The following is a 15,542-nucleotide window of genomic DNA, read 5'->3' as shown; positions in this document are numbered from 1 at the left end:
GGCTACTAAATGGAATAAGATAGAGCTACTGAACAAAAAATAAAATAACCTTCACCCTAACAAATTCATTTCTAAATCTGYTCAAAGGACATACTGACCTCCCTGCATATTTTCTTGATGACAGCAAAAGAAAGAAGGAGAGTTTCTATGGTTAGTAGGTCTGTGAAAGAAAATAACCTAAAAATTTTCTTTTAAATTAGGACAAAAAMCAGAACACTATGGAATTAAAGATTCCAAAATGTCCATAAAAGAGAATGTTTTGGAATGTATAGACTTTGCTAGTTTGCTCTTTTCCCTATTGTACTGCTATCCCTATACCAGTACCTTTATTTTGCTCTCCAGGACAATGTTTTCTGGAGCTTTTTCAATGTTTTTAATACTTTTTTTCTTAGAGAAATTTGAAATGGTTTATTTTTGTATTTCATGCCCTTCCCTCAGACTTTTGTCTTCAGCATGTATTTCATGTTTCTTGAGCTCACTTTGGTCCAGTGTTCTCCCCATTATGGTCTATATTCTCTTTCCTAGACTTCATATTTTGGTTACTTTTGCTTTAGATATTCAACCATTTCTACCTGGCAAGGACTCAGGGTGTAGCTTTGAATAAGGATCTCATTGCAGACTGCTTGGTTAGCAGAAGGAATGCAGAAGCGTCACTGTTGAAATGYAGGCACACTGCAAAGTCTGAAACATTATCAATTTTCAGAAAATAATRAAGAAATTATCAACTGCTTTCCTGATTAGAAAAAACAACCGTCTCACAATCATGTCAATAAGTAACACAAACTACAAAGTGTTGCAAATGTCTTGGATGTCTTCTTCTTGCTTTTCAAAGCATTACTCTTGCTTTTTAAAGCATTAGCTGCTAGTAGCCACTTTACTGCTGGCCAGAAGAATACATGAGCAACAAGGGTCTTCAGGCAATACGCAAGACATTGTGGACATCATGAAGTATACCTTCAATTCAGCTAATTATTAAAGCTAATTGTATTATATTCGTCACCTTACATAAAATCTGGAATAAACTCAACTTGCCTTTCAATTATGGGTCATAAACACACTTAAGTACTCTTGACTGCCAGTTGGCAGTAAAGTTTTGAAACTTGTACATTTTGATCAAAACTCTTAACTTCAGAAAACAAAGCCACTTCAAACACCATCTGCTAATGAATCTTTTGAAATATAAAATTGGTTATTTTTCATTTCTGCAGTGAGTGAATCAGTATACATTCAGTATTCAACGCAGGAAAAAAAACAAAGAATATTAAAATAAAATCTTGCTAGTTCCACTTCCTCTCCCCCCTTTCTAACAGTTAATGTAAAAGAATAGTTTTTTTGTGAAATGTATTTAAATTTTTTTGGCAAAATTCTCTGAATCATCTGAAGAAAATTTCAGAACCCTAATTACTAATAACAGAGAAAGACATGTACTTCCTATGGTTTCAAATATGTAGAATGAAATGTAACTTCAGAGAGAGGCAGCAAGCCAGCAATTTACACACTTTCATTAGAAGAGTGGGAAAAAAGGCAGGGTTAACATACAAAAGAATAGAGTGCAGTACTCTACAACAGAAAACCTAGAATTTATTCTATATTTACTCAAACAAGTTATCATATCCAGGAAAACTATGACTTAAAAATCTTATACAAGTTTGATCCAAGCATTTTAATTAGATTACCACTAAAATATTTGCTACTCTTTATTAATATCACTATTACTGCTACTTAAAATACATTTCATATACTTTTATTCACAAGTCAGCACAGCATCACTCCCTCTAGTGGATAAGGAATACAACTTATACGAACATCCTGACTTTTCATAAAGGAAGAGCTACTCCTGCATYTATTAAATACAAAAGGAAAAATAGTGGCTAGATAGCAAGTCTTGTATCACAGCTATAAAGAGAACCACTATTTCATTCTGATTAYAAAAATATGTGTTTTTACTAGCCCTGTTGTTTACTTTTTCTTCCTCAAGTTTCCAATGAGCAAAAAGAATTAACAGAAATACAGAGAGATTGGTATTGCACCAAAAAATGCATTTATTTCTAGATTGCTTTCATTTCCAACAACATGGTAGCCCTAGTTCTCAGCTCAACAGTAAGTTTTGCTACATTTCCCTGCCATCAATCATTTTCACGTATTTTCAAATCTAATTTGTCCTTTGTATATTCTGTCCACACAGTAAATTTTAGTAGCATTACAATCCTGGGTCTTTTCCAGTCAAATAACTTGATTATTCTATTTCTCTTTAATACTAGCTTTGGAAACACTTATGGTTTAAAGTTTACATGAATTCACCTTGACAAGTCTTACTGCCTATTCACATAATCAGAAAAGACAAATAAACTCATCTATGTACTTCAAATTTTTTGTCCGTTTCATATACAAAATCTGTATTGCTAACAGAACAATAAAATACTGCCAAAAACAAAGCAAAACCAGAAAAAGATGCCAATAGAAAAGTACTTTTTATTTGCATTTTTACATACATATTACCTTCTAAGGCATTATTCCTATTATCCAAAGATGATGCTACTGATTTTTTTTTTTTTTTTAATAGAAATGGCTTTCGCTTGATAGAGTTTTTAGGTCTTTCCAACTTAAGTAAGCTACCACCTGATCTTAAGCCATAAGATGCCTTAAGCAAAGGAAGCCACTCATTTACAGCAAATTAAGGTACTCAATGTTACCCTTAGACTAATATAGCAAAACTTGAGTTGAAATTATTTGATAATTTTTAGGTTATTGTAATTTAGACTGAATAAATAGCATTCTAAACTACACTGTAGACAGAAATATCTAGCAATACCATTACATGAAAGACTTTTACCAAATCAAATAGTTAACTAAAGTAACACATTTCTAAGACAGTGACATTTTACAAAAAGACAAAGGCATCTATTTTCCTCCAAAATCTAGTGCCGTTGTCATCAACAACCCAACAAAAGCTACAGCTACCTAAAATGGAAATGAAAATGTAATGTATGGAAATATTCTCTTATAAAATCTCCTTAGGCTTCACATGTATTAATGTATTAGTTTGCAAACATTAAGATCAAAGGCAAAGCAACAAATACATCCTAAAAAGTTTTTAGTCAGATTTTTATTAACGATATACAAGTAGCAAGACATAAAAAATTAATATGTTCAAGCCTTGAAATGTCAAGTGTAATGATCTCTAACTCTGCTTACCTCCTTTGCTTTTTGTTTCAGTCTAGCTTGCTCTGGGTCTTCTTGCCTTGAGCGACTCTACATGTTGAAAAAAAATGGGGAAAAAAGGTTAACAGATGGTTTAAGATCCTCTCATCTGTTGCAGTAAGTTAAAAAATAGCAAAGGGAACAGGATACAAACTGTTAAAGATGGGATGCTTAAATTCATAGACACGCAATTTCAAACCCATAGGCCTCACCCAAAAGACTGTTAAATATTCAGATGCAAGTAAAATCTACACTAAGTTTAAATTAAAAAAAACATTATGCTTCTGCCAATTCTAAAGTTTCCATACAGGTTTGGATTTCAATTATTTACTACAAATACAAAATTCAAAGATCTGAGAATGGAAGTGACACTCTTCCCATTATCTGATCTTTTTAATTTAAACTCTTCACAGTCAATTGTATTTTTAAAAAATTACTGATTGCAACTAAGCTCTTTCTTCAGTTGTTGGTACAGCAAGAGACAAAAAACCTGCAGGAAACAGTTGTAAAGTCACCTTCTGAAACAGTAAACCTTCACAATAAAAATGTTCTTATCCGTATGAACTTACTTTGTGTACAGCATTGAAATACATATTAAGTTCAACTCATTCATGCACTGCTATTAATATTAATGTTGTCATTTTTTAAACGGGAGATATACTGCTAAGTGACAACTTTTGTAGTTTTTTTCCCCTCAAAAATAGAAAGAATAGCTCTCAATATCCATTAATGACTAATTAACTGTACTAACAACCCAGGACAGTACATTTCTTCAGATATATTTCTTCAGTTTGTTTTATAACTGTATGTTAAAACTAGCATCTAAAAATTTTATTTATGTTCACTAAATATACTTAAATGGATAGAATTCAGAATTCCAGAGGTAGATGATACATGTATTATCACACTTTTCTAATAGCATGATTGGTCAGTACTCACAAAAAGTAAACACAAAAAAGTTGTAAGATAACAAAACTTGTGATATCCACAGAAAACATTTGTCCCTGATACCTGAAAGATACAATTATYTTGAGTATTTCTTTGAGATTTCAAGTGATCTGCTTTATAGAGCTCCTAAAGKAATAATAGTATTTATCTTTGTCCGCCCCTTTCTATCCTGAAGATAGACCCAAAACTTGACAGAGTAGTAGTTTGCAAGTGTATATACACTTAGATTTTTTGTCATCGTTTGGATTTTTCATAACAAATTCTGTTCAGATTTAAAAAACCATGATGAAAACCAAAGGGAGATATATTTTAAGGGTAAGGGGACATCTCATGTTGTAAACATACCTGGCCTTGCCTATTATTTGGTAGATAGAGCACAAATACGAAACTATATATATATTTTTTTTTAATAATTGCGACAGCATTTTCACCTAATACAGCATAYATATAAAAAGCAATGATGGCAAAGCATGACCAAATCAGAATTAAACAATGAGATTTTTCAAAGATGTGCTTGACTCCTTTCTCTGTGTGTGTTAGCTTTATCTTCCACCACCACCTACTAGTGATTTTGTGCCTGTTAGCACAGGCTAGTGTCTGTTTGACAGGATAGTGTCTGGAGTGAAGCAATGAGAAACTAGAAACTGTAGATAGCTAATGATTAAATTAGACTCTTACACTCCAACATAATGTAGATTGAAATTACTTCCAACTTCAGTGGTCAGACAAAAAGAAAAATACAGGACATAATCTTACCTAGTTAACGTTTAAAAAACAGAAAAGGATTTCAAGAAATGTGTGGATCTGCCAAAGAATGAGACTTTATTCATTAGAGCAATTAGTAAGAACTTGATTATATTTGTACTTAGTAAACAAGTTGCTACTGGAAGAAACTGTAAGATATTTAAGTATTTACGAGCTAAGCTGAATTAGGTCCTTAGTTTCTGTCATTTTGTGATCACAATTTAATCACTGTGTGCCTCAGTTTCTCCAGCATGATATACAGAAATATCATACTGGATATAGCTTTCTGATGATATATTTATAAAAGTACAATGAACTACTATTGCCTTCGGAGTCTTACAGTGAAAGTAGTACAGAAATAAAAAGTTTTCTTGTATTACTGTACGAGGCTGAATCATTTGCCAAATGCAAAGTACAAGTTAAAAGCACTTCAGCTTAAGGAGGAGTCCTTGGAGAATCAAGCTGAGACTTCTAACATTGTTACCAAGTTTCTACAGGAAAGTGATAGCATCTTGGAAAACATACCATGTTGTATTTGGGGACATTATGACAAAACTTAAAGCAATAGATGCAAAACATCATCTCAATTTCCTGGACTGGATAGGAAAAACTTTGAGAAGTGTTACAGATTTCAAAATACTACATTCAAAAGCCTTTTTTTTTTTTTAATGAAACTGAGCAAGTAAAACAAGATCTAGAGTTCAGAATAATTTGAAAAAGCAGGCCCTGGAATTAGGAACAAAACAAAATGATCTGTTCTGTACAAACTTCCATCTCATTTACAAAAAAAACAAAAAGTTGCAGAGGTAAAAACAGATAGACAAGTCTTGAATGATATTAAGTAAAAGAATTCCATTAGTAGGGAAGATTTAAAATATCAGATATGTTAGACAGATAAACCTAGAGTTAAAGGTGATGGTGGAATTACTAACTCTTACGTTCAGAGTAACGCAATGAGTTTCTGGTTATTCAGTATCAAAAGTTCTTTTTAAAGTCAGGCTGGCTCCTATTTCAGGCAATTAGAATTCCAACTTTACATTGGATGGGTCATTACTGGTATAAGTAGCACACTAATAAAATTAAGAATTTTTAGCTGTCACTTTCCATTTCTTTTTGTGTCCAGATAAAATTTAATAGATTTTTTTTTCAACAGATTGTTAGAATTAAATACATTCCTGCTGGCTGCTCCCTCAGTTTGTAAAYTGGTAAACTTTAGACACAAAATCAGCATATGCAGGCTAAAATGTGTTAAAGGAAAAAGATAAATAYTTACCTCTTTATTAATTCTTCATTTTAAAATGTAATATAATTTATTAGAGGCTTCTTCTGTGCTGATGTAACGCAGATTAAAGCACATATAAACGAACAAAAATGTCAAACTAAAGAGGTGCCCAGATAAGCCTTAAAAATGTCACTGGCTTCTTTTTACACTCCATTCCACGTATAAGCATCTCCYTCCTTTGACGAGTTTGAACAATTTTGCTGCTGCTCAGCTCCCATAATGCATAAAAATGGTATACCACCATTTTTATTCATCAACTATTTAAATATTTTACATTTACTTTTGTCAAGCTACTAGCTAATCATTCCTTCTTTTTAAATGTAGTTTCAATTCTTTCTTCAGTCATCCCACATTCTTGGTCTCCCTTTCTTCTTTCCCTCTAATCTCCAAACCTTAACCTACCATATCTCACAGTTCTTTGTCAAAACAGACACTTTTTGCAAAATCTTTTACTGCGCCAATGCCTGCTTCCTCTAATGCTTCAAAAACACCCAAGAATCACAGAAGTCCGCTACTTGAATACTTTCAAGGAATTCATCTTGACTCTTTTCCTTCCTCGCCCTTTGTTCTTCCTGTGTGTATCGTAAATGAAGCAAGCTGGGTTTACATTTTTCGTATTAGTAAATAAATCTCTTTAAAAGCAAGCTAGCTTCCTGTAGTAATTTTAGAGAAACCTGGGACCGATCTTAACCAGATATAATGTATATACTTTTACATACATTAAATGTCGTCTGCTACTGAAGTTGAGAATATATTCACCAAACCAGGGTTGGTAACATTTCTTCAAAACACAAACTATTTTTATTAGACCAGACAGCCTGATATTTTAATTGTTAAGAATTAAAGTGCTTTATGTTAGAGAACTTGCTATCTTACTTATCTGAAAATTGCATAGATCACATTAGCTCTATGGAAATATTATACTTTGAAAGTATGAAAAGCAGCACATGCTAAGATGCGTATTCAAAATACCCTAGAAATAAGGGGATTCATTTACATGTTTCCAAACTCCCTAATGTTCCAAACCTCAGCTTTTTTCCTTACTACAGTTGAGTAAGAATGCCACAAAAGCTGGCATCTGGTTACACACATGACCATCCCTTTCTGAAGAAATAGATCTGATATTTCATAGAAGTATTTTTTTAAAAAATAAGGATATTTATAATTTTAGTTTAGTATTTTAATAGACACAGTAACTTTTTAAAATTGGACGATACTCTGCCCACCTATGTAGACTACGTAGATGAGCAGACTTACTGTCCTTATAATGTATGTAATCATGTTCATTACTCAGTATTTTGCTGCAATGTTAAAGCTGTTCTGCTGTTACATTTTGTCTCACTAACATAAAAACTTTTCTACTAGAATAACTTTAAAGTCTTCAGCTTGTAAAACTTACATTTCTTTAAAGCTCTCAGGGTCTCTTCTCTTGGGCACATGCTTGTCTCCTGCTTTTAGCAGCACCTCATCACTGTTAAGGCACTTACAGCTCTGCTCTCTCTTCCCAATATATACATACTGGGAGTTTTTTTAATGCTTTAAATTCATCTTTTTTCATTAAATAAAGCTAACAGTCACAACTGCAGGTGCTATACTACTGAGAGTCACTGCTATGCCAACAGTTTCAATTTTAAAACCTATTTTCCCCCATTGATGACATTAGAACTTCACCCACGGCTGTACCAGCTTATAACTTTCACTTTTAATTAAAGAAATTAAATTGGCAACATGAAACACTTTGCTTTCACATTAGCTTTGTTAATAAAAAGTGAAAGTTAAAAGCAGCATAGCTGAGGGTAAAACCCTATTCAGAGCTACGACCACACTGAGGCAGAATGCAAGAGCATAAGTCTAGGGAAGATTTATTTAAAAAACATTCAAATTGAAGTAACAAATTTCAAAAATTCAGAAAGCGATCTCAACACGATAATTCTGCCTTCGCTCTCCTCTTACTAGAAATGAGTTGCAAGTTGCAGTTCAGAGAGTGCCTCATCTCACAGAAAGCTGCATTACATCCCCTGCGCTCGCAGGAGAGAGGGAAAGGATTAAACTGGCACGAAGGCTGAACTCCTCTCGCCGGGAGAGGCAGCCCCTGCAGAAACGACAGCCAGGGCCCTGGCGGTGCTCGGTAAGGAAATCTGCACTGCCTAATTTCCATGATACCGCTCCAATGAAAAAAGCACTTCAGCCTTCAGCAGTATTAAATTCATCTATACCCTGTATCATCCATAAACAGTAATTAACTTCAAAAACAACACCAAACATAATTTTCCATTTACCAATACAATGATACTTTTTGCAAAAGAGAGGCCACAAAGCAGATCTTATTTCTGTGATTACTGTACTTATACTTTAACATGCTAAAATTTGATGGCCAGTGTTACTCCTTATGCAAAACATCCAAAAACCAGATTAATAGATGAATCTCCAAAACGTAGTCTATTAAAGGTATGATGAACAAAATCAACTTGCAATAAAATAAATGTGCATTTAGACAGTTAAAACAGATGTATTAATACAGTAATTTTAACATGATCAGCTTCATTATAAAATATATCAGAGTATTTTTTCCTCAGTTCCCTGAAAAAGAGGACCAACCTTCATCTATTTATCATAGAAAGCAAAATAAACTATTTATCGGAGAAACCATAAATCAAAAATAGAATAATCAACCATAATCTCCTGTTCTGATTTTTTTCCTGCTACCAGCAGTATTTCCATTCTTATCCCACCATGAGAACCTCATTCTTCTTGTCACACACAACCTGCATTTTCGAGGTTTTGGAACAGCAGCAAAGGACCTTTTACGACAGCAAGCCCTGCACTCCGCTACTCTAGATGGGCCACACAACACACACCATGTCAAACATAAAGGTAAATTCCTCAAGTGATTTCAGTCTGGCTTTTGACCTTTCTGCTGTCTGAAGACYCTCCTTCGCTGCTCTTGCGATTCCCTTGCCAACCACCACCTGCCAGAGTCAAAAGATCCCCGCTGCTGCACACGCATGCCAGCAGCGGCCAGTGGGTCTCGCTGGGAAAACGCACGAGGGGAAGAGTTGACTCTGCCAAATGTTTCCTGTGAATAGACTGCTCTCTAGACACATACAGAAAAGATGGCTTCTCCTTGGGCTGTTATTCCTTTACCTGATCATTGCTGAAYCAGGAAGATAATCCAAAAGGAAGGAGTGACACTCAAGCCTGGTGTAGTTGCTCCCTGTACAGCTCCTACTGCCATCCATCACCGTGCTGTCTACCGGCCTGAAACTGGAGGTGAGTCTGCAGCACGAGCAGACTGGGGATCACCCAATTTGGGGGAYCGATATATCTTTAAATATTTCTGCTGGAAAAAGAACCTCTAGGCTGCAAATTAGCTAAACGCTTTGTGGATCTACAATCTAAGCTTTCACACATACATGGTAGTGTATGACGCAGAGCTCCCTGAGGTGGAAGAGATCATCCTAGCTCCTGAAATAGTAGTCTCATTTTCAATTTCTATTTTTTTTCCACATATTTAAGAAAAAAAAAATCATATGTCACTCTTGCTGCTACAGCATACCTTATAAGCCTTCCAGCCTGTCAAGTTTGTGTTTCTTCAAAATATCTTAYTGTAGTGCTAACATCAATTATTACTCTTCCGAGCTTATGGTATGAAGTTTCTATTTCTCAAGTATTTCCCGGGAACACCACATAAGATCTTTTTAATACTCTGTCACTTTACAAGCCAAGTAATACTGCTGTTTTGCTTTAAAGATATTCTTGTAGCTCCACAATGGCGTTTAATTTGGATAGCAATGCCAAAAATCTTGAAATAGTTTTTGAAGCCTAACTGTTTTTTCTTCCATCTCCACATCTGTAGTTCTCTCTTTCATTCTTCCCAAAGCACTTCCTGAATCTAAATCTGTCCCCTCAGGATGCTTATGAATTCTTTAATCACATTCTAATATAACAACTGAAATTAGTTGCAGATCAATCAGAACACTAGTATTGGCTATTTTCTTTCCCTCAAAACCCCTCAAAAACAACAAACACTGCAGGAACACCACTGTCATTGACCATCATCTATACTCCCTTCTCACAAAATTACAAAATTGGTTTCAAAGCTTTATCGCCATTCCCCATTCACTTGCAGCTATATTCCTTCATTCTCCAACACATCTTCCTAATGAAGGTGATTCTTTTACACCATCCACTTCAATGCCCAAAACACTTTCTTCAGCATTATCTTACCCTACTTCAGTTGCTAATAAGGCTTCAAAGCATAAATAATAATTAAAATATCGCTTTCACCGAGCAAGTTAAACCTGTATTCTACACTACACAGTAGTCTAGGTACCACTAGCAGGCAGTTTTGAATTTTTTTTCTAAAATTATCCTGCTGAATATCTTTAAATTAAACATGTTGTTAAATAACATGTGAAGACATGTACAAGATAAAAGATTGTTCTGTTTGTCTAAAGTCTCATTAAAAAGCTTCTTAAAAGAAGTATTCTGATTTTCAGATGTAAGCATCTGTGAAAGAAATCAGAATCAGAAATTCGATTTCATTTTAAAATCTGAAGGCTTCTAACCTTTAAAGACACAACACTTAACATTGCCTATGTGTAGTGGTAACCCTGTTAGTAAGACAATATCCTCACTAAGATATTGAGCATACAAGTCGACTATTTCTTGGAGAAAACAACTGCCACTAGTCAACGTCTTACAAACTCCAGAGACACAAAACACTTTCAAAGYCTAAGCAATCCCCCTTCTCCTGGTACCAACTTAGCATACCCACAACACACCACCATTCGGGCTCTACAAACTGATGCCCTCCATTTAGCCAAAGAAGAGCTATAAATAAAATAATAAATGCTATTTTGTACTGTAATGCAGCATAAGGTACCTTGATCTAAGAAGCTTCTTTGCGCTGTATTTCAGTCTCCAGAGCCAATTTAAATCATTACCCTCCTTGCAGACACAAATATCAATCAGCAGGCCACAAGCAGACATGAAATGGTTACTGATCTTTATCACTTGTTATCAGGGCAGCTGGGGCAGATTTTAACTGTGTCAGTTTAATAACTGTGTCATTACAATTATTGTATCCCTTCTGCAAAGACTTAAATCTTCTTAGACAACTAGGCAAGTTACAAAGACCAAAAAAGGAAACCAAAAGATACAGAGGTTTCCAATATACAGACATGCTATAGCTCAGACAAATCGTGAGCTCGATGCGCGGATTACTGGGTAAAGATTTAGTAATTAGGAATTCAGATTAAATGATCTTAATAATCCTCTCTGCTAAGGTACTAGTGACCTTGCATTTCGACTGCAAGCTAGATGCCAAGAAAATCATGAACAATTTAGTTAGTGTAAAAATTAGTAATTTGATCATATTTTGCCAAACTTGGAACACTATCCTACAAAAGTCTTATAATAGGCAGTCAATCCATAGGAACAGAATGGTTGAGAACAGGCTGAACACTCCATAAAGGAAAAATACTAAGTTCACTGCCAAACTGGCATTTATACTTAACCATAACATTGCATAAGCACATCTCAGAAAGTTGAGAATATCCTTAACTTCACCTTTTAAACATCAATATTGATAAATTAGCATTTTTCTTCCACGGTTACTTTTATTTTTAAAACACCATCATATATATTTCTAGTATACACACTGAAATATTTATATTGTGCTGTTTCCTATCAGCTTTTGATTATGAAGCTGATTCATGCATTTATTATTTTCATGAATCAAATAGAAGGCTTCCTAATATTTGTTATATAATTTCTTAATTTGCTCTTTCTGTAATCTACAGGAATCAAAGAAATTTAGTTTACACAAGACTAAAACAAAAAGAACATGAAACCATAAAGTAATTCAGGTTGGAAGGGACATCAGGAGTTAATCTAATTCAAGCTCATACCAGGCTGCTCAAGACTCTGTCCAGTCTGAGAAATGTTCCTGAGCTAAAGACTATAAGTTCCTATATTTTCTCAATGTCCATTAAAAAAAAAAAAATACACATACACACACACACACAAAACACCATCATTAACAAGAAGCAATAGACACGAAAGAAAACATAACTCATCGATATGTTTTCATTCAGTGGAGAAAATAGGCTACAGAAACAAGCATTRGAAAAGAAATCTAATTCTTTTTTCATCTAAACGTGGGATGTACATTGCATGGAAATGTAATGGAAACAAATGAACAAAACTTAACTTTTCAAAAATGTCTAGGAAATCAATAATTAAAATCAAAAGACTCAGAAACTCCATAACAATTTACAGAATTGCAATGAAATACCAAAAGAATAGACTATGATTTTCAAATGGTATAGAAACTCTGAAATCTTTTAAGTTTCAATGACAATTGTGAAAAATATTTCACTATATTATTTTAAAAATTTTAACCATTGTCTTCTTTATTCACAGAAGCTCATTATATTCAGAATTTTATCTTGAGAATGCTGGAGCATTCCAGTCAGGAGTTATCATGGATAAATTAACGTGATTTCATAAATTAAAGATGTGGTGTCACAACAGTAAAAAATAAAAAATAAACAAATAAATAAAATAAAAAAGAGAGGGAGAATGAGCGAGAGAGAAAGGCTTGATACCTTGGCAGCCTTTAGCAAGATTTCCCTCTCTTGTTCATCTTTCCTTTGCTTTTCTAAACGCTCCAACTGTTCAAAAAACTTTAACTGTGATCGGACATCTGTAGCTTGTTCATACCATTCATCATCCTGCAAAATGAGAATAACATTTTATGAAAAACATTCATTGTCTTCAAGGCTATGAATTTAAAAGACTTTAAATACTATGCCTTAAATTTTTTTCCAAAGTACTATGCCTTAAATTTTTTTCCAAAGTACTATGCCTTAAATTTTTTTCCAAAGTACTAACAAAAAAGAGCATGTATTTTTTTCAAACTCTAATGACACAGTAATATGTTATAAAAAGAGAATGAATCCAGTCTATGCTTAATACTGTAACTAGAATTTGATTATTTAACTCGTCTTTCAACTGGAAATATGTAAGGATTGATTAATCACCAGAGATATCAGAGTTAATAAAAAACAACAGATTTACTGATTAAAAAAATCCAAGGATGCATAATTTTATTATTAAACAGTCCTAGATATAAATCTAAATATATAATGCCTAGTTATAACTGCAATTCCTGTATTCATATTTAACTTGAATTAATAACAGACACGACCAAGATGAAATACCACAAAAACATCTGAAGTTTAAAACCGAGTTGAAAATGAGCATGTAATTACAATTAAAATAGAAGAACTTTATGAAGGCTAAGAGTATGCATGCTTTCCTAGTACCCCAAAACAATAAGAATTTATGACAGAAGCTGCAAAGGGAACTCTCTCAGAATGTCAGTTACAAGAATAAGATATCCACGTTGCTTTCACTTCATTTATCTGCTTAATATTTTCCTTTCATGCTTCAAGGCTATTAAAGAATACCATTAGTCAAAAAAAATACAGAAAAAAATGAGAACGATAAACTTCAATCAACTCTATTCAATACAGGTATTTTTTCTAAGAATCTATGAAGATGTTATTTTAAATGCATCTCTGGTTGAAAACAAACTAGCAAAGGGTTTTCTTCTCCAGCACTATCCTAGGGAGAGAAGGAAGAAGGAATTAAATATTTAGCTGAAATTGGTAAGTAATATTGGAAAAAACACTAAGAAGTTACTACTTCTAGTCTAAGAATTCCCACTGCTTTCTAAAAATCTCTTAATTACAAGGAAAGATACAAATATAGGCAAGATACACACATCCTGGCCTCTTCAGTTTTTAATTCATTTTCTGTCACAGTAATGTTCATTCTAGTCGCATAACCTCAAAGATAAACTTTTTTGTGTATGTCACATATAATTAGTCCTATGGCGATACAAGTTTGGGAAGCAGGTGGACAAAGATACAGTCCAAAGGTGCCTGAGCAGGATTTCAAAATAAACAAACAAACAGGGTTAAAACAGTCAGCCTGGACCCTAAAAGATTTACTCGAGATAACACTAAACAAATCTAAGCACAACTTAGAAATATACACTCTTCAACTGTGGCAATTTCTATCTTACTTTTACATCACTTTAACAGTTATTAGCATTTTATTTTCATCAACAAAGAGAACTTGGTTTTACCAGTAAAGATGTTTGGTTTATTTGAATTCAACCCGCTTTGCAGTTTCTTACTAGAATTCTTCCTCTGGTTTAAGATATCTAAATTATATCAATTTTCTACAAGAACACAATCACTAGCAATAGAATTAGAGTTGTACTTTAACTTGAAATGATCTTTTCAAAAAGAATATAATTGTTCAGTTAAAATGAGGAATTTCTGAATTCCTTGGTTGCTGGTTTCAGACAAACTGGCATTTTCCTCCAATCTAAAACCAGCAATCTTAACTTTATTCTCGGCATCTTATCACTGAACTCTTTAAAGCTTTTGTGTCTTGAGCCAAAACCTTCTCTGCACACTGTGATGGCAAAAGTAAACATTAGTATTTCTCATAGCCAAGAATATGCAAAATTATCTTAAATTAGATCTCTATATATTGAAGCAACTTCAATCTAATTAATGGATATCTTGATCAGAAAAAGCGACATTAAGAAGAAAACAGTTTTAGCCATAATTCATGAGCAGAAATAGTTTCACAGATGTTCCACACTAGGTACTTTAACAGTAAAGGGATGAAAACATAATTCTAGGTGCAAATTCTATTACAAACATTCAAAGACTGACAGAGCTGGTAGGCAATGCCATCATTCTACCACTTCCTATTTTTTGAGGAAGACAAAATTGCAATTCAAATATGCTTTGCAGACAAAATGAGCACATAACATCTACAGTGTGCTAAGAAAAATGTGATTCTGAAACAGCTTATACTGTGTCATCATATAACATTCAATATCTTGCCTTTGCACACTTACTTTGTACGATTCCATACGGTGCTGGGTTATCACTGTTACTTTTTCTATCACTGTTCTTAATCTGTTTTGTGTTGCATGGGAAATAAAAGTAACCACCTCAGCTGGCACATCAGTAATTCCTAATTTTTTAGCTAAAGCGGAAAACAAAACAAAAAAGATTAGCTTACCCCTCAGAAAACAAAAACCAACCAACCAACCAAAGGAAGCCCATAAAGTCATAATTTCATTTACCTGAACAGAAAAATCCTTGAAAGTACATATTTATCTAACTTCGGTGATACATTCGTGACCTCTTGAAAACAGGTGTGATGTCATTTTAAAGTTTTAAATGAGAAATCAGAGCTGTTGCTTAGAACTTAGAAAATATTTATGAATTTCACTGCAGTTTATCCCAATATCTCAAAATAAAGTATAACAGAG

At 33.6% G+C, this 15,542-nt stretch overlaps 1 protein-coding gene across 1 annotated transcript in view; it reads right to left on the bottom strand.

Annotated features, from left to right (window-relative positions):
• The window catches only part of LOC146596467 (transcription initiation factor TFIID subunit 4-like), a gene marked incomplete at its 5' end in the record, with an annotated part of 149,308 nt that overhangs the window by 67,529 nt on the left and 66,237 nt on the right, over nucleotides 1–15,542 (bottom strand). Inside the window, 3 exons of the mRNA XM_085303728.1 lie at nucleotides 3,196–3,252; nucleotides 12,787–12,912; nucleotides 15,123–15,253. Coding sequence (XP_085159854.1) covers nucleotides 3,196–3,252; nucleotides 12,787–12,912; nucleotides 15,123–15,253 — 314 coding nt within the window. The remainder of the gene's footprint in view (nucleotides 1–3,195; nucleotides 3,253–12,786; nucleotides 12,913–15,122; nucleotides 15,254–15,542) is intronic.

This window comes from Rhea americana, unplaced genomic scaffold (assembly GCF_003343005.1).
Source record: "Rhea americana isolate MKP2758 unplaced genomic scaffold, rheAme1 scaffold_20, whole genome shotgun sequence".
In the NCBI taxonomy this organism is placed as follows: domain Eukaryota; kingdom Metazoa; phylum Chordata; class Aves; order Rheiformes; family Rheidae; genus Rhea; species Rhea americana.
This window is presented reverse-complemented; position numbering and strand designations above follow the sequence as displayed.